Source organism: Ambystoma mexicanum, chromosome 3q (assembly GCF_040938575.1).
Source record: "Ambystoma mexicanum isolate Mex_15411 chromosome 3q, UKY_AmexF1_1, whole genome shotgun sequence".
Lineage (NCBI taxonomy): Eukaryota > Metazoa > Chordata > Amphibia > Caudata > Ambystomatidae > Ambystoma > Ambystoma mexicanum.
The window spans coordinates 291,083,110-291,095,908 of record NC_090926.1 but is presented as its reverse complement, the minus strand read 5'-3'; the positions used below and the strand labels follow the sequence as shown (position 1 = coordinate 291,095,908).

Below are 12,799 nucleotides of genomic sequence, written 5' to 3'. Positions count from 1 at the left end.
GGTGTTGCGGGGGACACCCCCGCAGCCCCCGGCTTTGTTATTTTGTTTTGGATTTTTGCTCGGGTGAGTTCGTTCTCAATAAAGTGTCTTTGACTGTTTCTATTTCAAACCTATGTTTCCTGATCTCAGGAATAGCATATACGTGGAGAAAGCCAGTGGGATTTCATTCAGCAGAGCCTACTGTCTAGATTCCAAAGCGCATCGTGCTGACACCCCAAATCTCAAGGAAAGCTCAGAAGTTGCAAACCACATCTATGTGCCGAGGTATCTTACCCCAAGCATTACCTCCCATCCAATCAGAATGTATCACTTTATTCTATGGATTTATAGAAATGGCGAATTTGCTGTTCTCCTTTTCAGTTCCATCACGGGGACAAATGTTTCAGATGTCATGTCCTGTGGCCAATGCCAAAGGAGTTTGCTCGCATAGACCGTCGATTGGGATGGGTTGAGCTACAGTGTTCCCCTTAGAAGCCTTTAGCTGAACCCCATGCAGAGCATTGTGGCATACCTTTTTGCAGAGGACCCACAGGCAACCCTTCTTAGATGTTGTTTAGGGTCATTAGGCCATGATTGGCAGGCGCATCCATGCCTTTCATATTCACTGCATTTCCCAGTAAGGTTTGAGGTACAACACACCAAACCAAAAAGAGCCCGATTCCTACTTCATGGTAGTGCCATTTTGGAATGAGTTGCAGTTCGACCCACATGGGTGAATAAATCATATTTTGGTCTTTGTCTTAGTTATAAATTGATCGTTCGGTTCACAAGAGGCTTCCAATTTCGTTAACTGCCTGTGCAGCTCATCATAGTTGGATCACCTGTCCGTCATTTGCCCTATTTGTGCCAGTGCTCTGAACATTCAGTCCAGGTATTTCTGGCACCAGATAGGTATGGACTGATCAAAGATCCACCAACGAACACGCCACACGAAAATAGCTTTCCAAATGGCAGCGGGATCTACGTAATGGAAAGTTACCCAGAAATTCATGAAGCCGCTAGCACATTTCCCACATATGGGACATTCCTGGCAAAATTGCCTGTTGGACCAAGCAAAACATTGGTGCATCGTGCCACGTCCTGCCACAAATCATGCCCAATCCATATGGAAAAGTTGCTTTGTGGATGCCCACACTCCAAGTTCTCCTTAAAGAGATTTAACTTGGATCCTGTTAGCAGGTGAAAATAGAGATATCAGTCTATGAGCAGCGGAATGCTTTTTGTGGCACCCTCTTATAACTAGGTGGCAACCGGATCTGCCCCTTCAATCGGAAAGCTCAGATGGCATGCACATGTTTTAAAATAACCAATATAAGGTTCAAGATCCCAATTATGGTGACACTGTTAAAAGTTCATTAGGCGTGCGTAAAGATGAGACGGAAGTCCACAATAAGTGAACAACTTATGTTTATTTCAGAGAACCAATTTGGCGGTGCTGGCCACCGTCTGCCTCCACTCTTACCATTTTCCACTCTCACAATTATGCACACATGTTACCTTCCACCCACCTGCGTATTTACTCACACAACATGTGCCCGGCGGTTACCTCACATCCCTACTCGGGAGGATAGCTGAGCGGCAACATGCTCGCCTTGGAAGCAAGACGACATGGAACAACAAAGGTTTGATCCCGGGCCCGCGCTTAGAAACCTCTGGGTATTAAGCACGTTATAAATAACCAATCATATATCATACATTCTCACGCTCCACATACCCACACTTACTGCACCCGCAGATGGGTCACCCCACCATACCCCCCCCCCAGGAACACTGAAGCATAAAGTGGCATAACACAACAAAGGGTACATCAGTGGAGCATGAAAAAGTCCTGGAATCTGTTGGGCAACCGTTTGGCTTCATGACACCTACTGAATCGCGGTGCCAACACTCGTGAGAGGAGAAGGTAGACATGGGACCTAGTTTGCCCCAGTAAAATTTGCATCCTGGGCATGCCAGAACTTTGCACCTCACGCTCTCACAGTGTAGGAGATGTATGTGCAGAACCTAAGGCCCGACTTAAGTGATCAGTGTCACTCAGAGTGGTGATGGCCTAGAGTGAAGGTGTCATAAATCAAACCGTACTGAAATAGTACACCAAACAAAGGATATAGGTTTTGTAACACCTTAAAGGATACAGTGTGTGAGGGCCGTTTCCTGGATGAGATGGTATGGTCTGATGTCTGGAGAAGAGTCCAGTCGAATCAGACCTTCCAACTGACGTCACTCTCTGACTCTCAAAACTACAGCCAGAGAGAGGAATCAGTGGCAAGGGCTTGGAAGATAACAACAACTCGCCAGACTGTAACATGAAACACTACATTAATGACTGTTCTAATGCCTATGGTTTTGTATATGAGCTGTTTAACAACACACTAACCCGTTGGCGTAAATAGTCTCAGGAAGTACTTCATAGAAACACCAGGTAAATCCAAATAGGAACAACGGCAGGGAAAGGGAAGTTAGTAGGGGAACTAATCCTGGACGGCAACAGGGCCGAACTAGTGTCGGCTTGGTGCACTCAGGATAGCGTCCATAAATGTCTAGTGCACGTATCCAGAAGTATGGTAGAGGGGAATAACCTGATGAATGTGCTGGAAAGATGTTGTTCAATGCCCTTGTTGCAGTAGTAATTTTAGGAGTAGCAAAAGTCCTAGAATGGTCTTGTTATGAGGAGATAGCAGGATGAACAGAACTAATGTCTGCTAACACTATGCCACAGGAAGCACAGCAGTAGTTCTTTCTCCCAAATGAGAAGTTAATGACCACCTCTGAAGTATAGTGGAAAATCTGCTATGAAGGCAAGCCGTTTGACAGAAAACCAAATGCTGTGCTGATAGAATGTCAGCGTGGTGTGGAGTAGGGTAATGTGGAATCCGTTCAGAAGAAAACAGAAAGAAAGCTTAGTTCGGAACAAAGTGATAGTAATCCACGTACCGCTGAATGATGTTCGTTGCGGGTGGAAGACTTGGAAATACAGGAGCCGAAGTCGCGGAGAAGTAGAGGAATGCGGAATCAGCTTCAGGAATGGCGTAATGAAAATAACAATCAGAAGCAGCGAGCGGAGACTCGCGCACTGCTAAATACATAAACACAGATCATGTGATCAATCACGTACCACGTGACGTTACTGATGTGTTTGTTGCAGATACCGCTTCCCGGGCAGAGTATTGAACAGCCTCCACTGCGTGTAAAACGGTCTAGCTGTTCTGTTGGCAGAGTGGGGAGGCGATGTCACACCACAAGGAGGATTCCGCAGAGATGAAGGTATGTGGAGAATGACAGGCATAACAGAAGGTTCATCCAGGTTGTAACCCATATCTCTGGGTTTGTAGCCTCCTCGACCCACATCTACATCAACCCTTGGAGTGTCACTTTCATCACATAGATCGACCTTACTGGCTCGCTCCACCTTCCACCAGTGACCATCCTGGACCCTAATGCAGTTGGTTCCAACATCGACAACCACCATGGGATGGTGATCTGCTCACAAATCTTGAACAGCGTCATTGTTGTGCTAAACATCTCCTTACAGTCTGATTTGAGTGCTGTAATAACTGATTTCCCTCTATATCCCGTCTTTACCATACCTTTCTGATGGATGGCCATCGACCATTTATTCTGGGCACCCCTCTGTTTCAAAAGTAATTGGTGTGTGGTTAGTTGCTGTGCTTACTCACTACCTCCCGAGGGTGATAAGAGTAGACACCCTTATGTTCCTATAACATATAGTGTGTGGACAGTATCTCGTTTGGTATTTATATAGTCCCCTGCGGCTGTTAATCCTCTGAGTCCACCTCATGAGTTAATCCTGGGCTGCTCGGCCACCGTCCCACTTGTGGAGCCTGGTGAGCTTGAGGGAATCACTAACAGTGCCTAAGTCAGGAAGACAAACCTAAAGATACTGACCACACGGCAGAAAAAAATTGTTAAATGTATTTATATCGAGGTAATATATAGAGAAGGATCATATATCGAAACTTACATAGCAAAAACTTTATAGTGAATGCACTTTTTTTGGGGGGTTCCCCCTAAACTCCCACTTGTGACCCCTAAAAACCCACCCCAAACGTTTCCCAAAAATATTTAACTCTTTACCCCACCTCTAAATGCATTCACTATAAAGGTTTTCGATATAAAAGATTTGATAAATTTGTCTTTCACTATATAATGTTTCGGTATAAACACTGTATACCAGGAAATATCTCCCTGGCACAAAAGATACTCATGTGTTTGACACCAAATGTACTTAAATCTTCTGGATATGATCTAAGACTAATACTCTTTTGGTTTCCAAGCCGCAATATGTGCGTTATCTCACATGAAGAATGTCTGATGCCATAGTTAGATGTGTGTGATATCACAGTAAATATTGGTGTGTCGTTGGTAGGATAATGGTGAGTTATCAGTGGCTCAGTTATTTGCCTGTCTTCATCATCCTATAAACTCTGGTATTCAGGGGCTATTGTGATTGGTTCTCTCTCCCCAGGGAAAGGAGACCTGATTGGATGTGATCTGTCTTCCAAGGACCATGTTATCAAGAGCCAGGCAGACGTGAAGGGACTGACCTACTGTGATCTGCAGAGCATTCACCTGCGGGGACTGTACGAGAGCCTCGAGCTGTACCCCGAGTATGGACAGAAATTCAGGAGGGAGCTTCGATGTGAGCTGAGCTACAACCTAGGTGGCAGCACCGCTGAGGTAAGCAGTAGAAGGGGCCCACTAGTTCAGGTGAGAGGTCCTGAGGGGAGGACACAGTGGAAGGGTATGCCACTCTGGGATTATCCTGGCAGGAGGGGGGCAGTTCTCACGTAGTAAAGGTGATGCAACCCAGGGGATGAGAGTTTGGGGCTCCATGTGGTGACAGTGTGTGGGCCATGGATGGGCGCGCAAGGGCCTATGCTGAGGGGGTTGGGAGACCAGAATGAAAGGTTGAGGAGGGTGTTTGTGAGATGGTGTGGAGGCAGGGGACTGAAGGTGTTGGGGATGAAAGGCTTGGGAGCAGGGTTTTAGAGGGGAGGCCATGTATAAAAGGGTGTTGCCTTTCAAGGTGAGGGAGAGGGCTCTTGGCAGAGTGAATGTGGAATGCCCAATGGGTTGCGGGATTGGTTCTAGGTTGTGAGAGGGTGGAAGGGCCAGAAGAGAGAGGGCAGGGAAAGTAAGGGTACAATGCTTTGGCGGGAGAGCTCTATGACTGCTGCCAGTCACTAAATCTGGGGACATCCAGCCATACTGTTACACTGGTTTTGAAATGCACTCCTCGCTACACACCTGAGCAACCGCTGCTAAATGATGGCCTAGGTTCATCATGTTTCAAATGGCACTAAAAAGCGTGCTTATTTAGTGCGTGACAGTGCCTGTAATTCACTAAGCAAGAACTAGAAGATTCCACAGACTATATCCCCATTAGCACCTCAGCCCTCTTCTTCATCACAGCCCTTCAATGCCCAGGGGACAGGCAGCCACCTTCCCTCGAACCTACCTCTAGAGAACCTCTTAGAAATGCAGCCATTCTCTCCTACTGAGCTATAATTAACCTAGCTCCTCGAGTGGTAAACTGGGAATGACGGTATCAGGTAAATATTTCGCCACCAAAAATATCGCCGTACATATGGTCGTCGGGAACGGCCATAGGCAATATTTGTGGTGGCGAAAATGTATGGGGTAAATGGGTGGGGGAGTTGTGGGGGTGTCCCCCGCAGGTTCCATGTGATAATATTGCCGCAAAAATATGGCGAAATTTTTGTATGGCGATATTTTCGCGGCGATATTATCACATGGAACCGGATAACCTGTGGGAACACGAGACAGGCGCCATTGTTGGAGTGTTTGAGGTTCTTGCTAGAATGTTGTTGCATGCCCTCTTTTCTGTTATGTTTCTTGCTACTTGTGTACATGTACGGCTTAGTCAGTCCAAGGTCCGGTGGCTTGGGCAGTTGAATTGTCTGCCTTTTATGCTTTACGGTATTTGAAAGTTCTCTCGCCAGAATTGTGGGCTTTCAGTGAAAGTCAAAGCTGACAATGTGGTGGCAAAGGCTTTGGGTACGAAGGATCCTCCTTTCAATGTCTATTATTGTGAGTTGTCTCTCGCTGGTGCATTGTCACCTGCTCAGATACTTCCAAGGAGTTTCACCTTTCTGCATCAGATGGCAATGGTCTCCACGCCTGCTCCTGGATTGCATCTCAGTCAGTCTCAGGGGAGATGGGGTGAACACACGTTCCTGTCCATGGCTGAAGGTGGTCGGTGCAACCCAACCGTGCTACAACTCAAAACCTGGATTGGATGAAGAAAGAAATGTTCACAGGTGTTTTGATTTACAAATCCATACTGGAATACACCGGTTAGGTCCACCCCATCAACGTGGGCCCATTCTTCCAGCGGGCAGCATCAACAACATACTTTCACAGGGTTGAACGCACATGAAAGCCAATGGAGATCTTGGCAAGCTGCCAGCGTCTCCCACCAGATTAAGGCACCGGTTGAGCAGTCTTTCCCTGGAATGTCGCCTGAAGGCCCATATCCATATATGGGGTAAATAAAGAAGCACACCATTACCCACCTGGTCGCAGGACTCTGAAGGCATAACATGCAGAAGCAAGCACAGCTTTGCATCAGAATGTCCAAGGGATGTCCTGGAATGGAGCAAGGGGATCTCTTTAATCTTGTAGTGCACTAACCAGTCATTAAAGCCCTTTACATTTTGCAGGAAAGATTCTACAGAGGTTTGGCAGCGATGACCTTCCGCATCTCTGGATCTTATTTTGTGCTTGATCAGAAAATGAGATAGTGGACATTGTCTCGCTTTAGAAAATGGGCACGAGGCTATCCTAACTCCACTCATGATCCTCGCTGTGTTTAAGTGCTCATGCCGCATGTATCTCCACTGATAGTGCTTCACAGATCACTGGGGCACTTTCAGGAAATGCTCCACCCACCTAAATAAACTCACGTTAAGCAGCATTTCTCCGCTGTTGATGCACCAATATGGGCTCCAATCTCATCCAGGCCACACTAGTGCCTTAATGTAACACAGCATTAGTTACCAGTTATAGTGCCTCGAAACAGATTTCTATGAGTATTATGGGCTAATCCAGGTCACAACTTTGTCAAGTAGGCCACCTTGGCCCATCTTTCATGATTCATTGGTGGTGCACTAGTAGGCGTGTAGCATGACACAGTAACAATGTTCCCACCAAAGTCATATGATGGTACAAAAATATGAAGACCATCATTGTGGCATCATTTCCATTGACTTCCAATTCCATGTTGGGGCCTTGATTGTCTGGTTTCACCTCTTACCTAGATCTGTGAATAAGGAACATGTATTTTACTGAAGCCAACCTTCCCACTCTGGCTGGCATGCAAAAGGCAGCAGAGGTCCCACGAGGCAAAGTCACGCATAGGGAAAAAAGCCTCTTATCATAGACACCCTGCATTCCCACGAAGATCTGGAGTCAGGCAGCAGTCCAGAGTGAAGTGTACAAGACTCTCCTACACACCAGAGAGAGAAAGAGTTCTTATTTGCCTCCATCCCATCAACAGCCACTTAAATGGTAAGCGCCAGCAAATGGCGGAAGGAGGGCTGAATATTGCTGCAAGCCTACATGGATGCGAGGTGTGAGCAACTGCAACCAGCGCTGCCGTCCATGAAGGACATCTTGGAAGGTGCAAAGTTCTCTTTCACTAGCCATTGAAGCGCGGCCTTGAAAAGCTGACAGCGCCAGTCGCGACAATCCCTAAAGTCATGGAGCCCTATCCACACACTCCCATGGAGGCACCAGTGCCCTCGGGTGGTGTGACGGAATCTCAGTCCTAACCACGCCTGCTAAAATTGAACGGAGACAAGACAGAGATTCTGGTGGTTGGCTATCCTCCTGGCCCCTCACTCTGGGTATCCTCTTTTTGGGCTTTCTCTCTTGGCCCTCTGCCGGGACCGGTGATGACAATGAAAGAAATGAGCGTGGTTTTCTCTGCCACCCTGTCCATGGATAATCAAGTGACGGCTGTTTGACAGTCAGGGCATTTCCAGCTCCAACTGCTTAAGAAAGTGCTGCCCATGATTCCTGCCCCTCTTCATCCTCCGGTGGTGGCAGCCATGGTGTTATCCCGGCTGGATTATTGTAATTCCCTTTACTTGGCACAGCCTAAAGGGTTGATACAGCGGCTTCAGCGCCTTCAGAATCTTGCAGCCCGGGTGGCCACTGGCACGCCCTATGGAGCTCATATTTCCCCAGTGCTTTCGATCTCTCCATTGGCTCCCTGTGGCGCATCGCATCAATTTCAAACCACTTTGTTTTGTTCACCGGGCACTTTATGACCAGGGGGCAGAATTTCTCAGAACCAAGTTTACCCGCTACTGCCCTGCGCGCTGCTTACGATTAGCTTCCACTGAACGATTATCCGTGCCCTTTCTTTGCCGTGCGCGGGTTGGAGGCTGTGTCTTCTCTATAGCAGCGCAGCTGTGCTCTGGAACAAACTCCCGATAGTTACTAAAAAAATTCCCAACCATCGGGCCTTCAGGGAGGTCATGAAGACTTACCTGTTCTAAGTGGAGTGCCTATCATGGTTTCCTCACTCTCTAGCGCCAGGATACCCCAGGGTGATTGTGCGCTGTAAAAGTTTCTATAACATAACTGACCCCGACGCCAACAAAGCCAGAAATGATCGCAAAGCCCCCAAACACTACAATGGCTCTGGGCGCGCTCGACACCTCGCTGTACCTGACCCTTGAATCCTGTGGGCAAGGGACATCAGCCCTTTCATAAAGACATATAAGAATCTGGAAAATAAAAAAAAAAGCACGTGTATTTATCAATAACAAAAACATAGAGGCCCACAATAAAAAGGGCTTTGAAGAAAGGTGTTTGCTGTGCTGAAGTTAACCCTCCAACACTGAAAGATGAGAATATGCAATGAGGAAATCTTATTTCAATTCAACATATATTTAACAATCTAAACATATTAGCCCTGCAAGTGTTGGGTCATAATATGTTACAAAGTAATTCGCTTTCCATGCAAGCTGAGCCTATGTGTGGACTTGGTCTAGCAAAAGGAGTGTCTACAGGGGTTAGACAGGTACGATAGAAAGCCTAGCTGTTCATTATGACTATGGCGGGAAAAACTGGTGGTATTTTAAATACTCCAGTTTTTACACACCATCCTCAGTAGGATTTGGGGGATTCATTTCTGGCAGAAAATACCGCAAACAGCAAATATAGCATCATTATGGGTTGGAGCACTGCCTAGAATTAGAGGTATTGCCCCATCATTGTATCTCCACTCAAAAACTGGAGGTCAAAATATTTTTGGTTCCAAGCTATATGGACCTTCCCAAACACAGAGTTGCCAACAACTAAATGGACACACAATATCAAATCCACTTCACTTTTGGGGGAAAATATTGCACCCCAAGTTATCCAAAGGGGTGTGCACCAAAGGTGGGCCCATTCTGATGTCCTTATTGCACTCGCGTGCGCAGTGGCAAACATTCTGGGGGCAGGAAGGCTGTTTCCTTCTATTTGAATGCACGTCCCTTAACCTCACAAGGCTGGGAAGGCACGCCATCCCCTGTATGGAACAGATAAAGACGGTACATTAATGGCCATTCTGTTTATTGGTTTCCATGGGAACGCAGCCGTGTGAACCATACCTGTCCCACATGCATTTCCCGCCCGCTCACAGGGATGCACGGGAATCTTCTTTTATATTTGGAAAGCCGGACATGTGGTAAAAAGAAGCAGAGCATACAAGAATTTGAGATTTTAAACACGTTTACCTATTTGGGATTTGCCTTAAGAGGTGGTGCTAATAACGCAGCCGTCTTGACTTCGCTAAAACAAAAGACAATAAGACTAGCGACGCAGGCCTTGGTTATTAACCATAAAACTGGGCGCGTTTCTGCTCTGTCCATGAGAAACTGTTATAAAGTAAACGATGTGCCAATTTCATCCCATGGTGCCGAGATATCCAGAAGGACCTCTGGCATCTCCCGAATGGCAATTAGGCTGGCATTAGACCTCTTATTATTAGAGGCTATTATAACGTGGGAAATGTTATCATTATATAGGAACGTTTGATTGGCAGCTGAGGAGTCCTTATGGTATATTTTGAAGGAAATGATGCACAGCTTTTTATTGCCAATCCATGTTGTCTTCTCGCGAGACATCGGAGGACATCCTCATAGAAAGCCCAAACAATGTGAAACTTCAATTGAAGGGACAAGATTGGATAAGGCCAACCTCGACATGCAGAACATACAAACTGTTTACATCCATCACTGAGACTGAGAACCCGTTTTATGTTATCCCGTTGGACCTTGTGAAATGTCCAGATGCCTGCGCTCCTGCGTTTTTTCTACCCAGGCGTTTCCTGCCAGGGAAATCGTTGGCGCTCACTTGAAAATTGCAAGAGACAAGCGTATCTATCTGTAGATGGTGCGGGTGTCCTGGGGCAATCGAAAGGTTAGTTCACATTGTTGCGGAATGGATTTGAGAATGCATTGTTTTGATCATCTGACCTCACACTACAAAGTGATGCGGAATGAGTAGCGGCAAGAGGTGAGCTCCAGAAGGAGATAGTAGAGTTTTGTGTCGCGATCAGCATTTGGCGCGATGTTCTTTCAAGAATAGGGTCTGCAGGTACTTCTTTAACAGTTGGATAGAGAGGGACGGTCTGACCTGTGTTGGTAACTTGTTCTAGAGACAGGGTCCATAGCAGAAAAATACATGTTGCCTAGTGTTTCCCCTCTCATAGTTCTTTGGGCCCATTTACCGATGTGGTGCATTGGCCTTCAGAGATGGTGAGCCTCTTGGCCAGTCAGAGTGGTGCTATGGCTGCAACTCCTTTGTAGGTGATGCATTTCGAGTGACATTGAGGCTGGGCTGAAATGCTTGATTTTGCAGAGCAGAGTGAGCTTGTGCCATGCTGTTTGGGTGGTTTTGGAGATGTGTATGTTGAATGAGAGGTCTCAGTTGATGCTAAAGTCAAGAGATTTTGTCCGGCGTGGGAGCTGATGCATGAATCAGTCAAGGTCCATGCCTGTCAGCTCGTTTTGTACTTGGGCATGCTGGGGGGGTTTCCGGGGAGAACAAATTTGGTCTTTGTGGGATTGAGCTTCAGATAGGTGCTTGACATCGAGGCAGAGTTGAGGGACAGACATCACTTCAGTCAATGGGGTATTCTCCGAAAATGCCAGGGGAAAAGAATCCAAAAATCCTGTCTCCCACAATGCCGAACAATGGAAGCAGGGGTTGCAGATGTGTCCCCCACTCCCCTTGTTCGGCATTATGGGTTGGGGGTTCTGGGGGACATTACTGAGAACCATGCAACCTTTTATGCCAAAGCTGGCATGAATGAATGCATTCGACATTTTCGAAATGCAAAGCTGTCAGCTTCGGCATAGAAGGCTGCGTTGATCTCGGCTTTGATATTTTAACGTAGAACTGTCAATGGATGTTGCTGCAATTGATCTTTAGTTAAAGCTGTGTGGCACCTGTATATTGGTGTATCTTGGCGTTGGTGTTGATGTTGGTGAAGTATTCCCACGGAGGTTCCATGTAGAGATTAAAGATGAGAGGGGACAGGGTGGAGCCTTGTGGAACTCCGCACGATACTGGCCTCTGCTGGAATGCACTGGGATGCTGCTTCAAAAAAAAAAACTCCAGCATCTTTTCCTCTATCGCTTTAGCCATAAGCAGTTATAGGCTATGTGACACACCAAAAGGTTCAGAAAATAGTCAAAATCCAGGTACATCTCAGAAAATATGTCAGTGTAAAGAAAAACAAAATATTCCTTCGCCGCGGTGCTTGTGCATGGCTTCCTCTTGCATTCTCCCCAATCACACTTATAACTAGGGTGCAAGGCAAGATTTTAGACGATTGGGCAGAGGTTAGTATAGTTCTGCATGATTACATGCTTCATCTAATGCTGTCTACAGTTTAATACTTTGGGAAGTGTATAACGCACTCACACTGCTAGAAGGCCATGTCAGAGTGATGTCCAGGAAGCAATAGTCCTATAGGATAGTCCCATTGTGTTTGCAGCACTTTCATGTCAGGAGTTCTGGTTCTGTAGGGAGCTGTGTAGGGAGACATTTCGAGAGGAGGAGTCTTTGAATTGCATGGATTGTCCCCAAAACGCATGTTTCCGGGTATAAGGGAGACAAGCAGGTTCAGGGAGACCAGCCGTGAGCATCTGGTTTGCTGGTTTTCAGGGGAAACTGTGGTGAGATAGCCTTGGGGGCTTTATTGGCCAAGTGCACAGTTTTAAAGACAATAGGCATCAGTACAGGGGCTGCAGGAGAGATCTGGTCTCAAGAGATGTGGTCATCTTTTGAAGTGAAAATCAGATGAACGGCATGGTTCGGGACGTCTTGCAACTGGCTCAAGGATTTTGGCAGCAGTCTCCTGTAGATGCTGTTGCAATCATCCGTTGGTATTTGTCCAGAGCTCAAAATTGTCAGAAATCTCTGTGAGTGTGCTTCTTTCTCTTTTGTCCAGTTTGCCCCCCCCCAGAGGTTTACCTTCTTCACTCACTGGAGGTTGGTAAGGTTCTACAGCCCTCTTTGGCAAGTGCAAAAAGATGGCTGGTCTTATGTTTCATAACCTGTGGGTTTCAGATGGGGTCATCGGAGTAAACACACTTCCAGTGGCTATGCTGAATGGTGAATATTATTGGTTAGTGCCACGGCATATGATGTCCCAAATTCAGAACTCCCTTCCTCCATTCACAGTCAGTCCACTCTGGGGACTGGGGACCTTGGGATTTCTGAGACATTTTCAATTAGTGCAACAGTGACTAGT

At 46.6% G+C, this 12,799-nt stretch overlaps 1 protein-coding gene across 1 annotated transcript in view; it reads left to right on the top strand.

Moving 5' to 3' along the window:
• KCNH3 (potassium voltage-gated channel subfamily H member 3) overlaps positions 1–12,799 on the top strand; it is a 472,503-nt gene that overhangs the window by 335,354 nt on the left and 124,350 nt on the right. The window contains exon 11 of the mRNA XM_069653804.1: positions 4,487–4,698. Coding sequence (XP_069509905.1) covers positions 4,487–4,698 — 212 coding nt within the window. The remainder of the gene's footprint in view (positions 1–4,486; positions 4,699–12,799) is intronic.